This window comes from Rhipicephalus sanguineus, chromosome 10 (genome assembly GCF_013339695.2).
Source record: "Rhipicephalus sanguineus isolate Rsan-2018 chromosome 10, BIME_Rsan_1.4, whole genome shotgun sequence".
Taxonomy (NCBI): Eukaryota; Metazoa; Arthropoda; class Arachnida; order Ixodida; family Ixodidae; genus Rhipicephalus; species Rhipicephalus sanguineus.
In genome coordinates, this window is record NC_051185.1 from 20,237,796 (window position 1) to 20,257,273 (window position 19,478).

At 48.6% G+C, this 19,478-nt stretch overlaps 1 protein-coding gene across 1 annotated transcript; it reads right to left on the bottom strand.

Annotated features, from left to right (window-relative positions):
- Positions 1-1,943: 1,943 nt before the first annotated feature.
- Positions 1,944-12,410, bottom strand: LOC119372390 (glutamate receptor ionotropic, kainate 5-like). Its single transcript, XM_037642861.1, has 8 exons — positions 12,405-12,410; positions 11,713-11,819; positions 11,045-11,135; positions 9,968-10,135; positions 8,267-8,399; positions 5,923-6,143; positions 4,474-4,757; positions 1,944-2,307 (listed from the first exon to the last, which is right to left on the bottom strand). The coding sequence occupies exons 1-8, from the start codon at positions 12,408-12,410 to the stop codon at positions 1,944-1,946; spliced, it is 1,374 nt and encodes a 457-aa protein (XP_037498789.1).
- Between the last annotated feature and the right edge of the window lie 7,068 nt (positions 12,411-19,478).

Consider the following 19,478-nt stretch of genomic DNA (forward strand, 5'->3'; position numbering starts at 1 on the left):
AGCGAAGCTGTTCTTAATCGAGCCGTCGCCGTTGTCCTTACGCAGCTCGGCGAAAAGAATGTGCCGATGTGGAGGAGACGGTGGGAGGAGGCGACCAATAAGAGGCCGCGCTGGGTGAGAGGAGCAGAGGCGGTAACCAATGCGAGGCCGCTCTGGGCGTGAGGAGGAGAGGCGCGGTGGAGACGAGGCGAGTGGTTATGGCGGGTATTTATGTGCGCCGCGCGCTTTCCGAAGATGAGCAAGACTTCTCGTACGCCCGATGAAGATGCCGCTCGTCGCCAGCGGCAGCGGGAGTTGGCACGAGAGCGCTTCGCTGTTTCGACGCCTTTTACTGCGTGTAACTGGCTTTCCTTTTCCATTTATGACATACTCTTGTTTCACGCGCATTTGACTTATTTATTCTTATTTTCTTTCCTTCGATCGCGTTGCTGTAACAAACATTGAAAGGGTCTGGGAATGAGCCTGTTGGCATGTGGTTTGGTGACTGGAATACAGCGCGAAAAACGAAGACACAGGAACAACAGACAAGTCAAAGCGCTGACTACCAGCAAAACGTTTATTTGTGCGAACAAGTATATAAACGCTTCGCAGAGGAGAGGAGGGAAGAGGGTTTCTGAAAACGCGCATGCGCACAGCCCTATGTATAACGTGAACTTAAGAGAGCAGGCATAGTTAATCTCTTTGTCGCTTAACGCTATTGACGACGAACTGACACCAGCTTACCCAACGCTATGCATGACCGAGGCTTCATAGATCTCTGGAGTTTGGGAATCACGATAGCTGCGAGCGATGCACGTTTGGTGGAAATGGGGCTGCAACCGCCCCGAGCGCAATGAATTGACAAATTGTAATACTCTTCCAACATTTTTTTTTTCGGGCCCGCCGTGGTGGTCTAGTGGTTATGCTGCTCGACTGCTGACCCGAAGGCCGCGGGATCGAATCCCGGCCGCGGCGGCCGCATTTTCGGTGGAGGTCAAAATGCCTGGGGCCCGTGTGCTTATATTTTAGGCTCACGTTAAAGAACCCCAGGTGGTCGAAATTGGCGGAGCCCTCCACTACCGCGTCTCTCGTAATCATATCGTGGTTTTCGGACGTAAAACCCCAACAGTTATTATTATTGAAAAATTTCGAGGGGATTTACAGCCCCCAACACCACGCTCGCTACGCCAGTACAACCCAAACAAGAGTAGCGTTCTCTTCATAATGAGGGAAAATCTAGACGCCTAAAATACCGTAAGAACGAAGAAGCACAGGGAACCAACTAGCCCAGCAACAAGTACTTCTAAGCGGAATTCTCTTCATTAATTCTCAATCGAACGACCCGCTCAATACACTCTAGACAAAAGCGTGAGTTGGTTTTGCACGATCCCTTTCACAGCACAGCTGTTAGGCTCGAGGTTGGCCGTGTGTCGTAGATAGAAAATTATCACCACTATGAACCGGCACGCCCTCTATTCTTCATTGTCGTCATCTGCTTCCTATGTTCTGCTTTGCTCCCAGAACACGTACGCATATTTCTCCGGCGTGGGATGCAAAAACTCTGATGGGCGACAGAAAGAGCACAGAGAGAGAGAGAAAGAAAGAGAGAAAGTCTTGGCGAAAAAAAATTATTGGCGAGAGCAAGCATCGCCATATATAGTATAGTATATATTCTAGTATAGTATAGTATAGTATAGTATAGTATAGTATAGTATAGTATAGTATAGTATAGCAAGGGATGGGAAAGAGAGAGGTGAGAGGGTAAAAGCCTGGCGAATCCAGGACCAGCTAAGTGCCCACCAGCTCTACTGTGACCCAGCCTTACGTGGGGTAGTAATTCCATTTATGATATAGAAAAGTTTACTACACATTTGATTTAATTATCCTTATTTTTTTCCTTCGATCGCGTTGCCGCAATGCTCTCTTCTAACATCTTTTCTTTTGTTTCTTGCTTGCTTGTCCTTTCACGGGTCATCTGTGACTATCACGGTATCGGGATGGCGCACGTGCACCAGCAGACCACGCCTCCTTCGCATCTGCGGCGGCAGCGATCGCGCCTTCCCGGCGCGACTCGCGACACTCCCGTCGTTGCGTCGTCCGCACCGGTTGACCAGAGCAGCGGCGGGTAGCTCGGCGACCAGGGCTGCCAGGGCCAGACCGTGACCGGTCAGCAGGAGCAAGAAGACGGAGTGGAGGTGGTCGAAGTGCAGCGTGTCCTGTTCGCCGACGTCGACGCGAGGACAGCGGGAGAAGTCGCCGCCCGAGGAGGACACCACCGTCTCGCCGTGCCACTTGAGCACCACGCCCGCCTCCGTCAGCTGGGCGCGTCTGCGAAGGGTGAGAGGTAACGTGGTCGCGCGCGCCTTGGTTACGAGTCTATTAAAAGGCCCATAAACGACCTCTGAAAATGCGAAAGAACGAGCACGTTGTTCTCTCCTGGCGTTTCCCGTCTTTTCGCCACAATTCGTGACGCCAGCAGTCTGTTCACGTGACGTCATGAGGAGAGGAAATAAGCTCTCGACTGGTCCGTATACGAGGCATATCAGTTGTGAAATTGTCTGCCGCCCATGCAGTCTCACGTCCGTTCTGCTTTGTCTCGCATGACTATTGTGCGCGATGAACTGATTTCACTTCGTTTCATGCGCTTTGGACTGCACAAGCAGAGATAGAAGCGTGTAGCCGATAACCGCGAAATCATGATAGGCTCAGTGCTTAGTGCTCAAATTGTTCACGTGTTTTACGAAGAAATAAGTGGCGAGGAGGAGATAGCACCTGTATAGGAAGGGTAGTGAACGCGAGAAAGAACCCACTCTCTCGTCCTTGAAACGCGAAGCATTTCAAGGGCCCCTGAACCACTCCGAGTTCAAAGACGAGAGAGTGGTTTAGGGGGCCCTTTAAAGGGACACTAAACGCAAATATTAAGTCGACGTTGATCTTTGAAATAGCGGTCCCGAAACCTCGTAGTGCTACTTTTATGCCAAGGAAGTGCTTATTTTGAAATAAAATCACGTTTTAGTGGTCCGCATCGCGTTAGCGCACTTCAAATCACCCGCCTGAAAGCGGTCTTTCTCACGTCACTGCTGCCGTGTCCAACGTTGCCCGCCTTTACTGCGCGGCGGCGTGCACTGGCGGCGTGCACCATTCGGGCATCCGGCAACATCACATGCATACGGTATTTTGACGAACTTTCTATCGCTCTCTTTCACGAACGTGCAAAACACACGCGGCAGTACGCGATACCGAAACTAGCACTAAGTCGCGACCGCGTGAGCGAAGCAGGGCGCCGGGCGAAGCGCAGTTCGGCGAAAACAGAACTTTTGAACCACGCGCGCCGTTCCCCATGGCAACGCCAAAGAGGTTCTTTTTTCCATGAATCAAACAGAAACGAACAAGCAGCATTTTATTACGTCTCTTGATGCACGGAAGGCTATTTTTTATTGCAGCTAGTTTGATTACTAGTGAATAATTGTATTCAGACTCTCCCACGTCATCGGGATCACCTCCAAAATGTCCCACTGGTGGCGCTCATCGTGTGATACATTTAGCTTAATTTCTCGGTAAGTAGGGCGCTGCTGTTGATAATACTGCCGTTTTAGACGTTTTCATACGTTGAGCTTTCACTCTGACATAAATTGTTATTTGCCTTTAGTGTCCCTTTAAGTGCGAAGCATTTCTTCGCGAATTAAAGCCACTTTGTTCGAATCTATCTATCTATCTATCTATCTATCTATCTATCTATCTATCTATCTATCTATCTATCTATCTATCTATCTATCTATCTATCTATCTATCTATCTATCTATCTATCTATCTATGTCTGTCTGTCTGTCTGTCTGTCTGTCTGTCTGTCTGTCTGTCTGTCTGTCTGTCTGTCTGTGTCTGTCTGTGTCTGTCTGTCTGTCTGTCTGTCTGTCTGTCTGTCTGTCTGTCTGTCTGTCTGTCTGTCTGTCTGTCTGTCTGTCTAATAGAAGAAAAAGAAGATGACTCGCCTTCAGGCCGCAGTCGCAAAATTTAGTCTCGCTAGGGCCGCGACAGGGAAGAAGGTGAGATGGGGGGAGGGAGGGGCGTAGTTTGTACAAAATTTCAGCTTACGTTGCCATTTGAAAGGTGGCATTCCCCATGTCTAATATATGAGCGATTTCTGCAGAGGATTTGACGTCAGGATTCCAACATTAAATCGACACCGACCTCCAGAATTACTAAAATCTGGGCGCCGATTATGAAACAAAAGTTTTGTTTCACTGTTAGGTACCAATACACAGTGACGGCATGGACTGCCTCACGAAAAAAGTCCGTGAGAACAGTCATTTCTGTGTAGCTCGTGACACTTCAGAAGATAAAAAAAAATATATGGGACGAAGACAGTTATGTGCGGGTCTCGGGCCGCTAGTGAAAGGTTTTCTGGCCGCATGTTTGAGACCCCTGTCTTCAGCGAATGGATACGGAACCCTGTGTGTGCGATTTTTAATTAATATTATTGTATACAGTACTCACCTGCGCTCCCAGGCATTCATGAGGAATCGCACGTTTTCTCGGTTGTAGTAGACGACCAGAGGGTGCGAAAAGAGCCGCTCCTTGCCCATGTAGAACTCGTGGTGCGGGTACCGGTGGCACACCTCGGACGCGTGGTACAGCAGCGTAGTGCGGTCGCCGATGATGACCGCCTTGCCGGCCACCACCTGGTCAAGCACGTGGGCCGACCAGAGGCGGCGGTACGGAACCAGCGAACCGGGCTTCAGCTTGCGGTACACCTGCCGGTCGTGCTCGTTCGGTGATAACTGCGTTTTGCGACGTTCGCACGACGTAAAAGTTTTTAAGGCGAAAGCCTTAATTATCTCATCAAGTCATCAAATTTCGAGATTTGGTGAGAGATGACGAGAGATCGCGAGACGGCGGCGTCAACACGAATGATGCGAAAAAAAAAAGCTAACAAAAGTAGTAGGTGAAAGGTCACGTGAAACTCAAGTGCATGTATGTGAATCAACGGCGTACCGAAAGGGTCATTGCCTCAACGTAACATGACATCATCAATGTCGTCGCCCTGTGACGACATCATGATGTCATGTGTCACCATAATTTGTGACGCCACAATGGCGTCACAGATGGCCAAAATTTGTGGCCTGGCAATGACATAATGATGATGTCATCACACAACAGCGTCGCTTGAACAAAGGCGGGCCGATAACGGAGACAGTGCAATAACACCTATAGGTGCAGAAAACTTTACTTCACTAAAGGACTTTATTGCCTCACGAATCGACCGCCGAAAAAATTTTTATAATCCGCCAAGTACGAGTGGAGTTACAGAGATTTGTCGCACGCTGTAATTGCTTTCTCTCTTCTCTCGTCCCGACGAGCGCGCTGAAAGCTACGCATGGAGGGATGGCACGGGGGAAATAAGTCACGTCACGCGCGCGTCATGACCTTGAGCATTTTTTTTTTCTTTGAACGCGCGGCTAACCTTCCTTTAGTGAAATCACGAGCGAGCGAGCGGTCACGTGACGGCCTCCCGCGGCGGGCGCAGTAACTATGCAGCCAACGATGCTCCAGTCAGCCAGTAGCCGTGAATTTGAGTATATGACGCGGTCATTTGAGTATATGGCATCAGTTGTAGAGAGAAGAGGATGCGATTTTAGCTGACTTTGAGAATTATTTGTAAATTCCAGGCCGCGTGCTGCGCTATAATGTTTGGCTCACGTGTTCTCAGGAGCCTCGACTACCGATCGGCAGCGTTTTGTGACCACTCAGAAAAAGTGTTGCCAGGCCCCTTTAAGCCAATCAGAGAGGTCATAGCAGCCCTCCCGGGCCAATCAGCGTCGACCAATGGCGGAATTCGACAGGATGGCCGAAATTGTCTGTTTCCAAAATAGTACTCTAGGCTTCAAGATTGTCACGTGACGCACCGTCCTATATCTTTTTCCTTCCTCCATGGTTAGGACTCACCGCGAGCAGTAGCGGGTATGCCGGACCACGAAGCATGTAGACGCGGACGTCTTCGCGGGCGGCCAGCTGCGCGGCCGAGTCGATCCGGTGGCCGCTCTTGTGGCGCACCGTGAGGCCCGCCTTCATCTTGCCGGTGAACACGTTGGCGAACACGAGCATGGCCAGCCACCAGGTGGCCACCACGACGCGGGACGACGAAGGCAGGGGCAAGCCGTGATTGACTGCGCGTCGAAATAGAGAGGACGCTATACACCGGCATCAATCTGACACAATGTCCTTGGCGTTCTCAAACAATCGGCCAGTTCCACGCCGTCAAATCCGTCGGACAGCGAAGGTAAGCGCGCGACTGTATGCGATTGGCTATAGCGAGATCACGTGGTGCCATTAATCCGCAGCAAATCATCTCGAGCATCATGATCACAATCTACATCATTATCATTTCAAGCGTCATCATTGTCATCATTATTTCGTTTTGTTTATTTCTTTATTCACTACCGCCTCTGGTCTCGTGACTTGCGTGACGACTACCACTACTGCGACGAAGGTCGGCACAGGGTAGAGCAAGGCAGCCTACCTGTAAAAAATTGCTGAGGTTAAACCCTTGTAAACCTAGTTATCACGAGCGAAAGGTGTGTCTGCACTGGTTTTACAAAGACTATGCACACACTGTTTAAGTATAAGTTAGGCTTGTTCTTCTCTTGCTGTCGTTCGTGTTGCTGAACGACGGGTGCTGGTGCAGTAGCTTCGATCTCGGCGCGCTTCCGCGCTTGATAAGCTGCTCTATGAAGCGCTAATAGGGCATCCCTTTGCTCCGGTGTTTCAGCAGGCAACTTTGCCTTTGCTTGAGATTTCGCAGGCTGCCGTCTAGCTATGTCAACTGGATGATTCGATTCGCCCTGTCTCTTGCTTTTAAGCGTACGCACAGACGGCTCAGCCGGCGCGCTGTCCGTGGCGAGTCTAAGCGACCAAGCGCCGGCGAAGCAGCCGTTTAGGCTCGTTCACAGCTGCGACCAGCAGCGGTCGCACGATCTAGTCGCAAAGCGACTGCTTTGGCTCAGTCGCTCGCTGCTCGATTTTTCAGTCGCGCGACTACAGTCGCAAACCTCTGAACTAGGGATGGGCGAATATTCGGGCGTTTCGAATATTCGAACGAATACTAAAGTATTCGAATTCGTTTCGATACGAATTTAGATTATTCGAAATTTCGAAGTATTCGAAATGAACGAATATATGCATGTTTGACCGCACAAAACCACCTGTAAAAGTGTTTTCACTGCAGCGTCGGATTGTTGTACCGTGAAACCACCTTACCAAGACAAATCTGCACTGCCGCGAAGCCACACTTCAAGGTTACGTGTACATCTTTTTCTAAGTTTAAAAATGCGTGTTATATGGGCTTATATGCGCTAAGTACAATCATTTTTAAATTGTACCATATTGTACCACTTATAACTTGCACCCTACTGGTATTCAAATTTTGATAGTATTTAAGGTTTCTTCCACTTCATTTCAAAACAAAAAAGTGACATTCACTCATAGCTAGTTCCAATTCTTAAAAATATTGTGCAAGTCATGACGAAAATGCTAATTTTTCTTTATAATATGTGGTGAATACTATTCGAACTATTCGATTCGAAATTATTCGGCCGAATCACTATTGGCTTTGCATTTGCTTTGAGCCTCAAATTTACTATTCGCCCATCCCTACTCTGAACCAATCCCATGTGCAAGAACTGGACGTCAGCTTATTTTACGGGGCAATGGCAATGCGAGCCATATGAGAGCAGAGGTGAAATCCTTGTGGCGACGGGCATAGGTCGCAATCGCAGGTGTGAGCAACGGTTGCCTTGAGTCGCTTTTTGGTCGCCACTCGCAAATGGTCGCGCGACCGGCGCAAGTCGCAGGTGTGAATGAGCCTTTAAATCTTCGCTTGGTCACGTGGTACCGCAACGGCGAGGCTCCGAGCGAGTGCAGCGGCGACGCCTCTCCGCAGTGGATCGCGTGGCGTGACGTCACGCTTGCCACACTTGCGCTCCGACGGCTCAAGGTCATAGCGACGCGATGAATGGCCTTGGGAGACATATTGTAGTAGAGTTTTCGCTCTAAAAGCACGTCCTCCTTCAAATTTGTATAATCTACCGTTGGCATAGCGCCTCTACAGTTTTCAACTGAATGTCAAAGATGCTTTCAAATCACTAAAACACGTAGCAACTCTTATTACGTGTGCATATCGTTCGAAGAAGGAAATGAAACATTAGGCTCCTCGACAAACTACTTCTTCAAGTAAGCATAATAAGGAAATAATCTTGAATAAAAAAGAATCACTGATCGACTGCACGTATACCTTGAAGACACATGCTCCGTGTCAGACTAAGTAGGTTTTGCACCAGCCTAGAGGTAAATGCTTGCGGTGAACCAGGTGCGAGAGACATGATCAAGCCAAGTACAAGAAGGCAGACGCCCAGCGTTATCCAGACCTGCAGACATGAACAAAACGGAAGTATAGTGCGCGTAATGAAAGCGTTCGTCGTTTAACTTGAAAGAGTTGAAGCTTGGGCGAGTTGGTATCCATTAGAAACTATTATGATATAATAATTGTTAGGGTTTAACGTCCCAAAGCCACGATATTATTATGAGGGACGCCGTAGTGGAGGGCTCCGGAAGTTTCGACCATCTGGGGTTCGTGCACCTAAACCTAAGCGCACGGGCCTGAAGCATTTGCGCCCCCATCGAAAATGCGGCCGCCGCAGCCGGGATTCAATCCCGTGACCTGCTTGTCAGCAGTTGAGCACCATAACCACTAGACCACCGTGGCGGGTTATTAGAAAGCATTGACAGCGTATACAAGAATAGGATGGACAAGGACGGAGCAAGTAAACAGGACGAGCGCTTACTGACAACTGAAATGTTTATTGGAAAAAACGGCTTGCGCATGATATTTCGCAGATTGTACATGCCAAGTGAAAAGCTAACAGCAGGATGAGTGGTTGCGGTTAAAACCGACACAAAATTCAAGGCAGAAACAATATCGAGCATAACAAGGACATGTGTGCAAGCCAAGTGTCAGTGACTACAAAGTTGCGAGCTAGATTTCCTGAGACCGTTCCTTGCACATCAGGAGATAATACCTGTCATAATTGTAACCACTCATCCTGTTGTTAGCTGTCCATCTGGTATGCGGAATAAAACTTTCAGTTGTCAGCAAGCGCTTGCCCTGTTTTCTTGCTCCGTCCTTGTCCATTCGCGCTTTACGTTAAAATGAACAAGATTAGGATATGACACAGAACAAATACAGACAAAGAGCCCTCTTTACCTCTCTTTGTTTTGTCCCGTTTCCTATTGTTGTATGCGCTGTTAATACGATCGAATGGATTCATCGTCTATATATTGCCGCGTGGTCGTGACGGTGAAGAAGGAAGCAGTCGGGCTGTTAAAGACGGAACTAGTTATTGGGCGAACCTGTGCCCGGGAAATGAAAAGTGAAAGTTCAAGCAATACACGCTGCACACTGATAGCGTCAGTCATAGTCGTACGGCATCGGTAATCTGATCAGCTGTAAGGCTCGTCGACACTTATACATATAGCATCGAAGATGTTCAGCCTTATCGTTGGTGGCCACGTTAGTTCCAGAATAAACTACTGTTCGCGTTGCGCGCTCAAGCTTGTGAGAACAATCTAAAGCAATCGGGAATGTTCGACATTTCCGGCGCGGCGCGCGCCAGACAGTGGTTATATACACGTGTGTGGGTCGGCATCGGCGTGCGCACAGGGGGGGCAGGGGGCGTGGCCGCCCCCCCTAATCACCTAAGAGGGAGGCCACAAGATCTGCCCCATACATTGACCCCTCTAGTCACATAAGAGGGGGGGGGGCGCAAAATCTGCCTCGTACATTGACTTAGTAGGGGGGGCGGGTGCTGCGATGAACCTTCGCCCCCCCCCCCTGATGGGGAACCCTGCGCACGCCTATGTGGGTCAGTTACATGAAAAGAGTAAAAGAAGCGCGCGTGCCAATATGAATCGTATTATGCGATACGTGCGACCTTACGTCGCGCTCGAAGACGGTCAGGGAAGCTGCGATGCTGCTGCCCTGCGAGGTGTCGTTGCCGAACGCTCCGAGGATGACCACGTCCTCGGTCCAGACGCTGGACGTTGGCTGGGCCACCTTGTTGCGCGAGTTGGTCGGGTAGAAGAGGGTGAACGACACATCGCTCTCCTGCGTTGGCCCAAGCATATGGGCATGAGAAGGACGCTGATATCGTTTGAGTTCTTGCTGTCATAAAAAGTACGTCCTATTGAAGTGTACTTGAATGGTCATGCTTGATTTGTGTATGAGCTAAGCCTATGTCCATCACCGCCAAATCAGAGTCTTTCTGTAAAATGTACGCGCCGAAAGATTTAATTGAGCGGTGCAATCGCTGAACGTCTATACCTCAGGTACTCGATCACTTGGGTCCAGGCACGCACAATATTGAGGAAATCCCGTAACACGTCGCTGCAACTGGAGGCAAAGGGTGATTGATTGATTGATTGATTGATTGATTGATTGATTGATTGATTCATTGATTGATTGATTGATTGATTGATTGATTGATTGATTGATTGATTGATTGATTGATTGATTGATTGATTGATTGATTCATTGAAAACAGTTTTATTCAGCACGAAAACTCAACGAGTCGAATGGCGGCATACCAGGCCTCGTACGATTGCTCTCTGGTTTGCCCCGCTACCAGGGTCCGACGTACAGGCCCTGGCAGTGGGTCAGGGTAATCAAAGCATGACCTCTCACTGCTTAAAGCGAGTTTCAGGATGGGTTTATACCACGCGGCTAAACAACTGATAACACCGTGTTTTGGGCTATTCCCATGGGTGAAAATGTGTGACATGGTAATGAACTAGTACCAAATGGTCCCAGGTGCCAGCCTGACACAAACTGGTACATCTAGTTTCCAGCTGGTCCTTGATGAATATGAAGTGGGACTAGATTAGAGCTATACTGGTACCAGATGAGGCTCAACTGGAACCAATCGGCGCCGGTTGGGGTACCGATTTGTGCACTGAGGTGCTCTCCGAAATGAGGGCATCGCGGTTTTTTAATTCGAAACATAGTGTGTAGACTCACGTTTCTTTGTAATTCACCGATGAATCCGGTCCAAGAACCGTTAGGCAGCTCGATCCCCCATTCGGGGTTGTTTAGAATGGTCGTCTTGTGCCTGCGAAGAAGCACGCGTGAAAACGAAACAGTGTGCGCTGCGGTGAACTGCGCAACATTACGTTAATTAGCCTAATGCACGCTTGTACTGAAGGAAAACAAAAGTACAGCGCCATTCATTCATTCATTCATTCATTCATTCATTCATTCATTCATTCATTCATTCATTCTGAGGGAGAATAAAACAACACATTGGAGACAGGGGCGTAGCCAGAAATATTTTTCGGGGGGGAGGGTGGTTACGTGTGTTTGTATGTGTGCGTGTTTATATACGCAAGCAAAATGGAAAATTTTCGAGGGGGGTTTAAAGCCTCCACCCTCCCCCACGCCTGGCTACGCCCCTGATTGGAGAGGTCGCTGGGAGTCCTGTGCTTTGCTCTTTGTGCCTGCTGTCTGAATTTTTCGCGAGGCGCTCTAAATGGATCACTTATCAGGAATCCAACTATCCCAGCTTTCTGCCATTCATTCATTCATTCATTCATTCATTCATTCATTCATTCATTCATTCATTCATTCATTCATTCATTCATTCATTCGGTGACCTCGCGCCCCCTGCGCATAATTTTTTTAAAACTCACCGAATTCCAAACCTCTCCGCTGTGTCCCACAGTAGCTGCAGGAGTCCCGAAGCAAACGTGATGTGGTGAAGGCTTCCATTGGGATAGAACTGTCCGTGGGGCACGTGCTGTTGGCCGAATAGCAACAACGAACAGGTGTCGTTGAAGTGGTTGCTACCAAATATAAATGATCTTAAGCGACGCAACATATTATAAACTGTAGAAGTGTAGTAAGCTGCTGGGTCAGTTGGTACGAATCCATCGTAAATAGAGCGCAAAAACCGAGACGCAAACACACGAAAGGTGAGGACACGAACAAGCGCTGACTTTCAATCGAGATTTTAATCGAAATTAAACAATATAACGCACAGATGGTGTCTAGTCCGTACAGAGCGTGCGTAAAAGAAAGGGAAACCTTAAGCATGCAACACCATCGTTACATATCCTATATAAGACACATCACTCGGTTGAGAGCTTCTGGAACTATTCTTGCCGAACAGTAAAACTTTGTCAAGGTATACGAACACGAAGTGAAAGCAAAAGGTAGTCATACTGGAATGCACTTAAACGGCCGATTTGTCACGGCAAACCCCAGCGCAAGAATGATCAGGTATGCGCTTAGAGTTCGCTGAGGCCACAAGTGGAGCCACACGTCGCGACACACACTAGGCCTTCTCTAGAATTTCAATGATAGGGAAAATTGCTAAGCTTACGTTCATCGTGGTTATGCGCAGAACGGTTCCTGAGACGTTCGACATACTTGTACTATCCTGAACAAATAAACAGCGTACTTAAATATCGTTTCTTTGCGCAGAAAGGTTTCCCAAATTCCTATGTGGGTAGCTGTCTTTGATATGTCTCATAGATTACGACAAACTGCTCTAGTCAGGCATAAGCATCAGCTTATAAAGCACTACCCGGCTCGTCTGTAATGCGGTCGCTAGCGCCTTTAAAGAGGCAGGCAAGCCACCTGATTGGCCACACTGGGCCCGTGATCACGCGCATCATAGAGCGGTGATGGAGGGGACTAACGGGATCATTTTTCGTAGGACGAGGAGAGTCGACCGCTGTTTAGGAGCTGCTGACAAATTGTGTCCTGCAGCGCTGATTCCCGAGTCACTGAGGCAAGCATTAGGGAAATGAATCCGCGAATGCGCGAGCATCGGGATATTAATTGCTTCGGAATAGGGCTGTTCGGCTGTAGAAATCACGCAAACGGGTCAGACAGTCCATGCCGATTTTTAAAAGGTCAAAAATAATCGTTGCGCCACGATCGAATCCCAGCTGAGGGCAGGCCCGTAGCCAAAGGGGGGGGGGGACCTAGGCGCCCCCCCCCCCCCCCCAGAAATTTTGGTTAAGTAGGTGTTTTTGCCAAAAATAAATAATGAAATAGGTGTTTTTCTCAAATAGTCAAGTTTTTGATCGAGTGCCCCCTGGCTACGGGCCTGGCTGAGTGTAAATACACTTACTGCTTTGCCGATTGCATTCGATCTAACACGAACATTTAGCTGCTTTGTTGATGTTCCACGGGCTGAAAGTTTGTGAAACAAGGCAGTAAAAGTTGCACTCTAAAAATTCAGCCAGTTCTACAGTGGGATTGTCGGTTAATACACCAGATGATAAATTAATGAAACTTGGGCTCCACAACACAATAGGCGAGATAACTGAAGCTCAGCAATTTGCCCACCGAGAGAGGCTCTCTGGAACAAGGCCAGGTAGAGCAATACTTGAAGAGGTAGGGTGGTACCCAACCGAATCCAGAGATTCAGGTGAGGACACAGTAGAGCTAAAAGATAGCATAAGAGAATAGTATAAGAGAGAGAATTAAGACAACTCCTTTCCCTAGAAATATGCACCCGTAGCACAACCAGGAAAGAAGAAAGGCCAAAGCTTTCCTGCAGGAGATAGAACATTCGGCTTTTGTAGATGTTGCATGGGTGAGAGGAAAGAAAGCCTTTACGGCAGTAGTAGTGGATGCAGATGGGATGCTATTGTAATCATGACTTAAGATGCGACAGTCGCGGAACAAGAGGCAATAGCATTGACTTTAAGGAATGATAAGTGGACGCGAATTTACAGTAACTCTAAGATGGCTATTATACACTTTACCAAAGGCTTTGTAACCAAAAGGGCTGCCCAACTAATTGGTGCGATGGACAGCCAAGAGATCGAAATTCGCTGGTTCCCTGTACATATGGGGTCTGTCGATCCATTTCGGGAGAATTTAAGCGAGGTGGCTAACGCAGCTGCACGAGGACTTACTATCCGTGCACTACGCGACCAGGATCCCGATAATATTGCAGGAGGAGAAGAGGGACCAATTACTTACATATAATGAAGTTACGAAGCATTACTATATGAACAGAAGAGAATTCCCAGTGCCACACGCTAAGCTCCATGGAGCTCAAGCGGTGACTCTGAGATTGTTACAGACAGGCACTTACCCGAATCCAAACTTTTAATAGCAAGATATATCCAGAGAGTTACAAATCAATTGCGAGAAGTGTAATGGCATCATTACTCTGGATCATGTGCTTTGGCAGTGTCCTGTGGCTTTCACAGACTGCGACAAGGAAAGAGACTGCTGGCAAAGAGTCCTTCACAGTGGAGCTCTTTCAGATCAAGTACAGGCCGTCCAGAAGGCCCACAATGCGGCGGTAAGGTTAAACCTTACTGCCCCGACGTGGGAGCCGCCTGCGTCAACCTAAGGGTTGATCTTCAGGATCCGAATGAAGTTCATCGTACCATACCATACGCCGTCACAGTAGTCTCACAGCTGCAGTGACTGTGATGATGACTTTCGGTACAAAAATTCTTCATCATCATCATCATAATTTCGAGCACTATCTTCATCATTTCGTTTAATTTATTTGAAAAAAAAAGCATCATCGTCATTTCGTTTTTATTTATTTATTTATTTATTCACACCCCTCAATCACGTGACCTACGTGATACTTGGCTGCTGCTCCTACTACTACTACTACTGCAACTACTACTATTACTACGACGACGGCGAGCTACTTAAATACACCATTTAGAGTTGGTGGTACGCAAATTTCGGAGGTTCTTCAGTGGCTTGACAGAAAACCCGCGAGATGGCGCAAAGGATCCACGGGCGCGCTTTCCATGTTCTGTCGCGCCGCACGCATGGATATAGGAGCCGGCGCGCGTCCGCACTTTGGCTTTCCTTGCAGCACGGTTTAGGCATCGACCGAGAAGCGAAGCCAAGTTAGCGATTGGGAAGGCGATACGAACACGGTCCGATTACGCCATGGCGTTCTACTCTTGAAATGAAGCTCAAGCGTCCTCCATGTTTTTGGGCGTCTTTCTGTTCCACAACGATAACGGACATTTATCAAGATTGTATTGCGTGCCTTTCCTTGCGTTATCGCCGCGCAGTCGGTATATATCAGGTCACGAACGACGCACCATCTATCGAAGTGATTTTGCATTCTTGATGAGAAAGTGGCAAGCGCCGAGCTTTCAAGAAAGTAAACGCAGTCAAGCCTGATCGGAATGATCGGCGCGGGGAACAAGAAAGAACTCTTTAAAGGTTGTAAAACTGTTTTCGGAGTATACCCTGTTGTCAAGATTACACACTTTGGGGCGTACCTTGTATCTGAACGAATATCAACATCTGTCTTGCTTGCGTTTCTTTTCTTGAAAACTCCACGCTCGCTACTTTACTGCTAAGAATGTACGCTGATAACGCGCGCACCGTTGGGAAAAGAAATGCAGAAGCCCCTCCCCTATCAGGAAAATGGGGGCAAGCGAAGCTTGACTTTCTTTCTTTCTTTCTTTCTTTCTTTCTTTCTTTCTTTCTTTCTTCTTTCTTTCTTCTTTCTTTCTTTCTTTCTTTCTTTCTTTCTTTCTTTCTTTTCTATTCCCGGCGGCAGCGAAACAGCTCTGATTGGTTGCGGACGTGGCGTGAGGGCGCGCCTACGCAGTTGGCATCTGGCTAACGACTCACGTTCCGGCGCCGGCGCCGGAACGTGAGGTCATGCATTCGTGTCCAGGCAACAATGAAATGTGGCAACATGAAATGACAAGTGAACTCGATGAAAGATCAGATTACCATATCAAAAACGGCTGATCACCGAGAAGCCCACGATCGAGAGAAGATCAATTAATTGGAAAACGGCCCATACAAAGACGCGTGTAACAGGCACGGCACACATTCGAGGGTCGAATTTCTGCACCCGGCCGACGCCGGGTTTTCTGCATACGACAACGTCGCCACCGAAATCTGTAACTCATAACAAGCTTCGATTGAACAAAAAAATATTCACGCCGAAATGCCACAATGGGAGTTATGAAGGTGCGAAGCATTCAGCTGACCAACCGCCGCACCGACCGACCGACCAACTGACAACAGACACGCACACACACACACACGCGCGCGCGCATGCACTCAGTAACTATGGGTTCAGAGAAACTTTCTTTGGGCGAGCTTTGAAGTCGGAGGACTTGTGGTCTTGTGCCTTGGAAAGGTCGACGGTGTTCTTAACACTTTTTTTTTAAATCTAATTAACAGGAGTTTCATATCGTACGTTTCATTTCTGTGGTAACTTTTGAATCCATCTTCATCCGAAATGTAGTGTTTCGGAGCGAGCTGTAAAATGACGAAATGATACTGAAAAATCCCGCTTTGTGTAGCCATAGAATGCTTTGTAATAAAAATATAAAAAAATGCCGCGCTTGCATGTTAGGCTTCGGTGCAAAATTATTATGGAGCCCTCCAGTACGGTATCTCCCCATAAAAAAAAGTAATAGGTTCAACTATTCATTCTAAAAAGACAGCGCGTGCAAACACGGACACAAGAAAGAAGTCAGGACACCACCATTTTCCATTTGGTCTCCCAACTGGAATTCCAAATAGAACGGCGCTCTCCATTTGGAACATTGAATCATGGGTGCGAACATTGCTCTTCCAGTAAAAATTCTCTTGTTAAAGCTCTCATGTTGCTTCGGTATGTTAAACCTCAGAGGCATCAGGAGTGGGCGGGTGAAGGGTGGGTATGCTGCCCCCTCAGGCCCGTAGCCAGGACCTAGCCCCACGCCCCCCCCCCCCCCCCCCGCCTCCGAATTTTTTATGGAGGGGGTGTTTTACCGACAATAAAGAATGAAAATACGTGTTTTTATCGAACAGTAAAGGCCATGGCCAAGTGCCCCCCGGCCCTCCCACAAAAAATTCCTAGCTACGGGCCTGCGCCCCTTTTCCCCCCTCCTTTTACTGAGGCCAGGCATGCACGCCTTAATGTCAGCCTATATTACCGGCTCCATTTTGTTCTAGACATGCATTATATATGATCTTCTGGATTATAAACCTGTGAATGAACTTTCAAATATCGATCACGTCTATGTCAGATTACAGATTAATTTTACGCGCTGCTTCACTCAGTAGGTGCGTAGCCAGGGGGGGGGGGGCACACCAGGCCCGTGCCACTCCCCCCCCGATTTTTTTTTGCCATGGCATACAGAGCACAAAATGACACTCCACCACATCCGCCTGCTGCCCCCACTTCAGATCAACGGGGTGCCTCCCCCCGCCCCTCCCCCCGAAAAAAAATTTCTGCCTACGCCCCTGCTCAGTATAGTCCAGCTGTACTTCGGCTAGTTTCCAGTCACCTCCGCACCCCTTATTCAGAAAAAAAAACATGGCTGATCCCTCCGTCATAGGAATCGGTATAACACGAAAGTGAAACGTGTCTTCACAGAAGTAGTGCTTATGATATATGAGAGCTTGTACAATGTCTATTCGTGTTTGCAGCTATAGCACCGTTTGACGTGGATGCACCCATGTTGACAGCATGTCTCTATCGCGAAGACTAACGCCCATGATCATGATTAAACCGTTAAGGTAGCTGACGGTGTGAACATATATTTGGACACAGCGAATCGTGAATCGCGCGTAAGGATGATATCAACAAGTTCATAATCAACATTGGTACCCGGTATGCACTTCTTCAAAGCGTCGTCAATTAAGGAGAGAAACGGCACGGTGTGCGCTTTCTAGTAATGGGTAGCCGACGCCTGTGTGCTCATGCATACATAACACACACTGCACTTCAGCAACGCGGGAGGTAGAGGTTCGTAGCCTGAGCCGCAAACGCGTGCGTCCCGCTGGCCTCTGTCTCGCAGGCGCTGCTCTCGCTCCACCAAGGCACGACATTCGCCCGTCGAAATCGCGTCCTTTCTGCAACGCATATTGCAGCAGTTTTGTTAGTCGGTGCTCTCGCAATTGAAGCAGTCGGCGGCAGAGAAATCCCGTTCGTGCACGTGGAAGCTGCACTACTCCGATGAGCCGACGCACGCTAACACGAATCCAAAGGCAAAGAACGTAACTGCGTCAAGGGTGCCTCGGCGACGCCAGCGCGGCCAGTCTACCTCTCTGGTATCGAGACGCTTTAACCATGACCTCCGATATCACGTGCAATCTCGGAGTAAGCGCTAGTAAGTGTCGATCGTGAAGCATTACTTCTTTTCACCTCTCACAGACGGCGGCACCGCCCCGCTCCGCCCGCCGCGAAAGAGAAGGTGTGAAAGATATAAGGCGCGTTCGCGCCGTGCCTAGCATCTCCCGAGTTGGCTTAGTCGGTAGAGCGTCGGGCGCTTGCCGTCGCGGCCGCAACGCCGTGGGTTTGATTCCCAGCGGGGTATCTTTTTCTTGGTTTTTTTCTTTCTCACCCGTTGGCGTCCATTTTATCAACGTCATATCCGTGACGGATGTACTTGGTGGACCCCGGCATAAAACACTTTAGTGTTAAAATGCCCCCACTTCCCCGAAGGGAATCGTGAGGAAATGCGAATGCATTTCTTGCGCCGAGAGAGGGTACCGTTGCCGTCAGACATTCGCCTTTACCGACTTCTGCCATCGCCTTGAGAGGCGCCCAGCCAGCAAACGGTCGAGAGTGAGGCGTGAGCGGACGAGAGAGTGGGGTGCAGGGAGCAGAGAGAGCGAACGGCGAGAGAAGGAGCGGCGAAGCACTGCACCTACCCTCTCTCGCACCACATGCTCCGGTTGCTAGGGGCGAGGATAAGCGCGCGCACCCGCAGCTGTTGCTATTGGAGAGGGCGCCGCGGACAACGCGGACGCCTGACATGGCCCGACTAAGAAATGCATTCGCATTTAAAAAGGAAACAGCGCCTCTATTAATTAAACCTCATGAGTCAAGTTTATGCGTTGGCCCGGAGCATGAATGGAGGATCAATACTATAGGAGGGAGCGTCACGTGATACTGCTAGCCTAGACAAGCCTAATTAAGAGTGATATTCCGGACATTGTCAAATTCGCTATCTTGTCAACTCTAATTGGCCGCGAGATCCGCTGCGCGGCCTTCCTGATTGGCTTAAGATGCCTCCGTTACGACACTTGACAATATGGCGGTATTTGACAGTGGCCAGAATAGAAGCCCGGACCACGGCGGTGGCTTGGGCTTTAAAGGGACACTAAAGCGAAACGATGAATCGGTTTAGATTCATAAATCGTACTCCGAGAACTCCAATGTCGTTAACTCCACCGTCATAGGTGCATTAACACCTATGACGGTGGTGTTAAATAAAGATCAAAGTTTAAATTTCGCGCCCAAATTCTCCGCGCGTGTCGTCACGGATTTCGAAGTGTATTTTTCGTATTTTGGCCAGAGTTTGGGCGGCATTAGCTCAACGAAATTCCTGAAACTTGGTATATGAAGTCTGTGGCACCCTCGGGGGACAATGTACATCATTTTTACTGATTAGGAACTATGTAAGACCTAGTACGCGCCGTAAAAGTCTACGGCGTCACG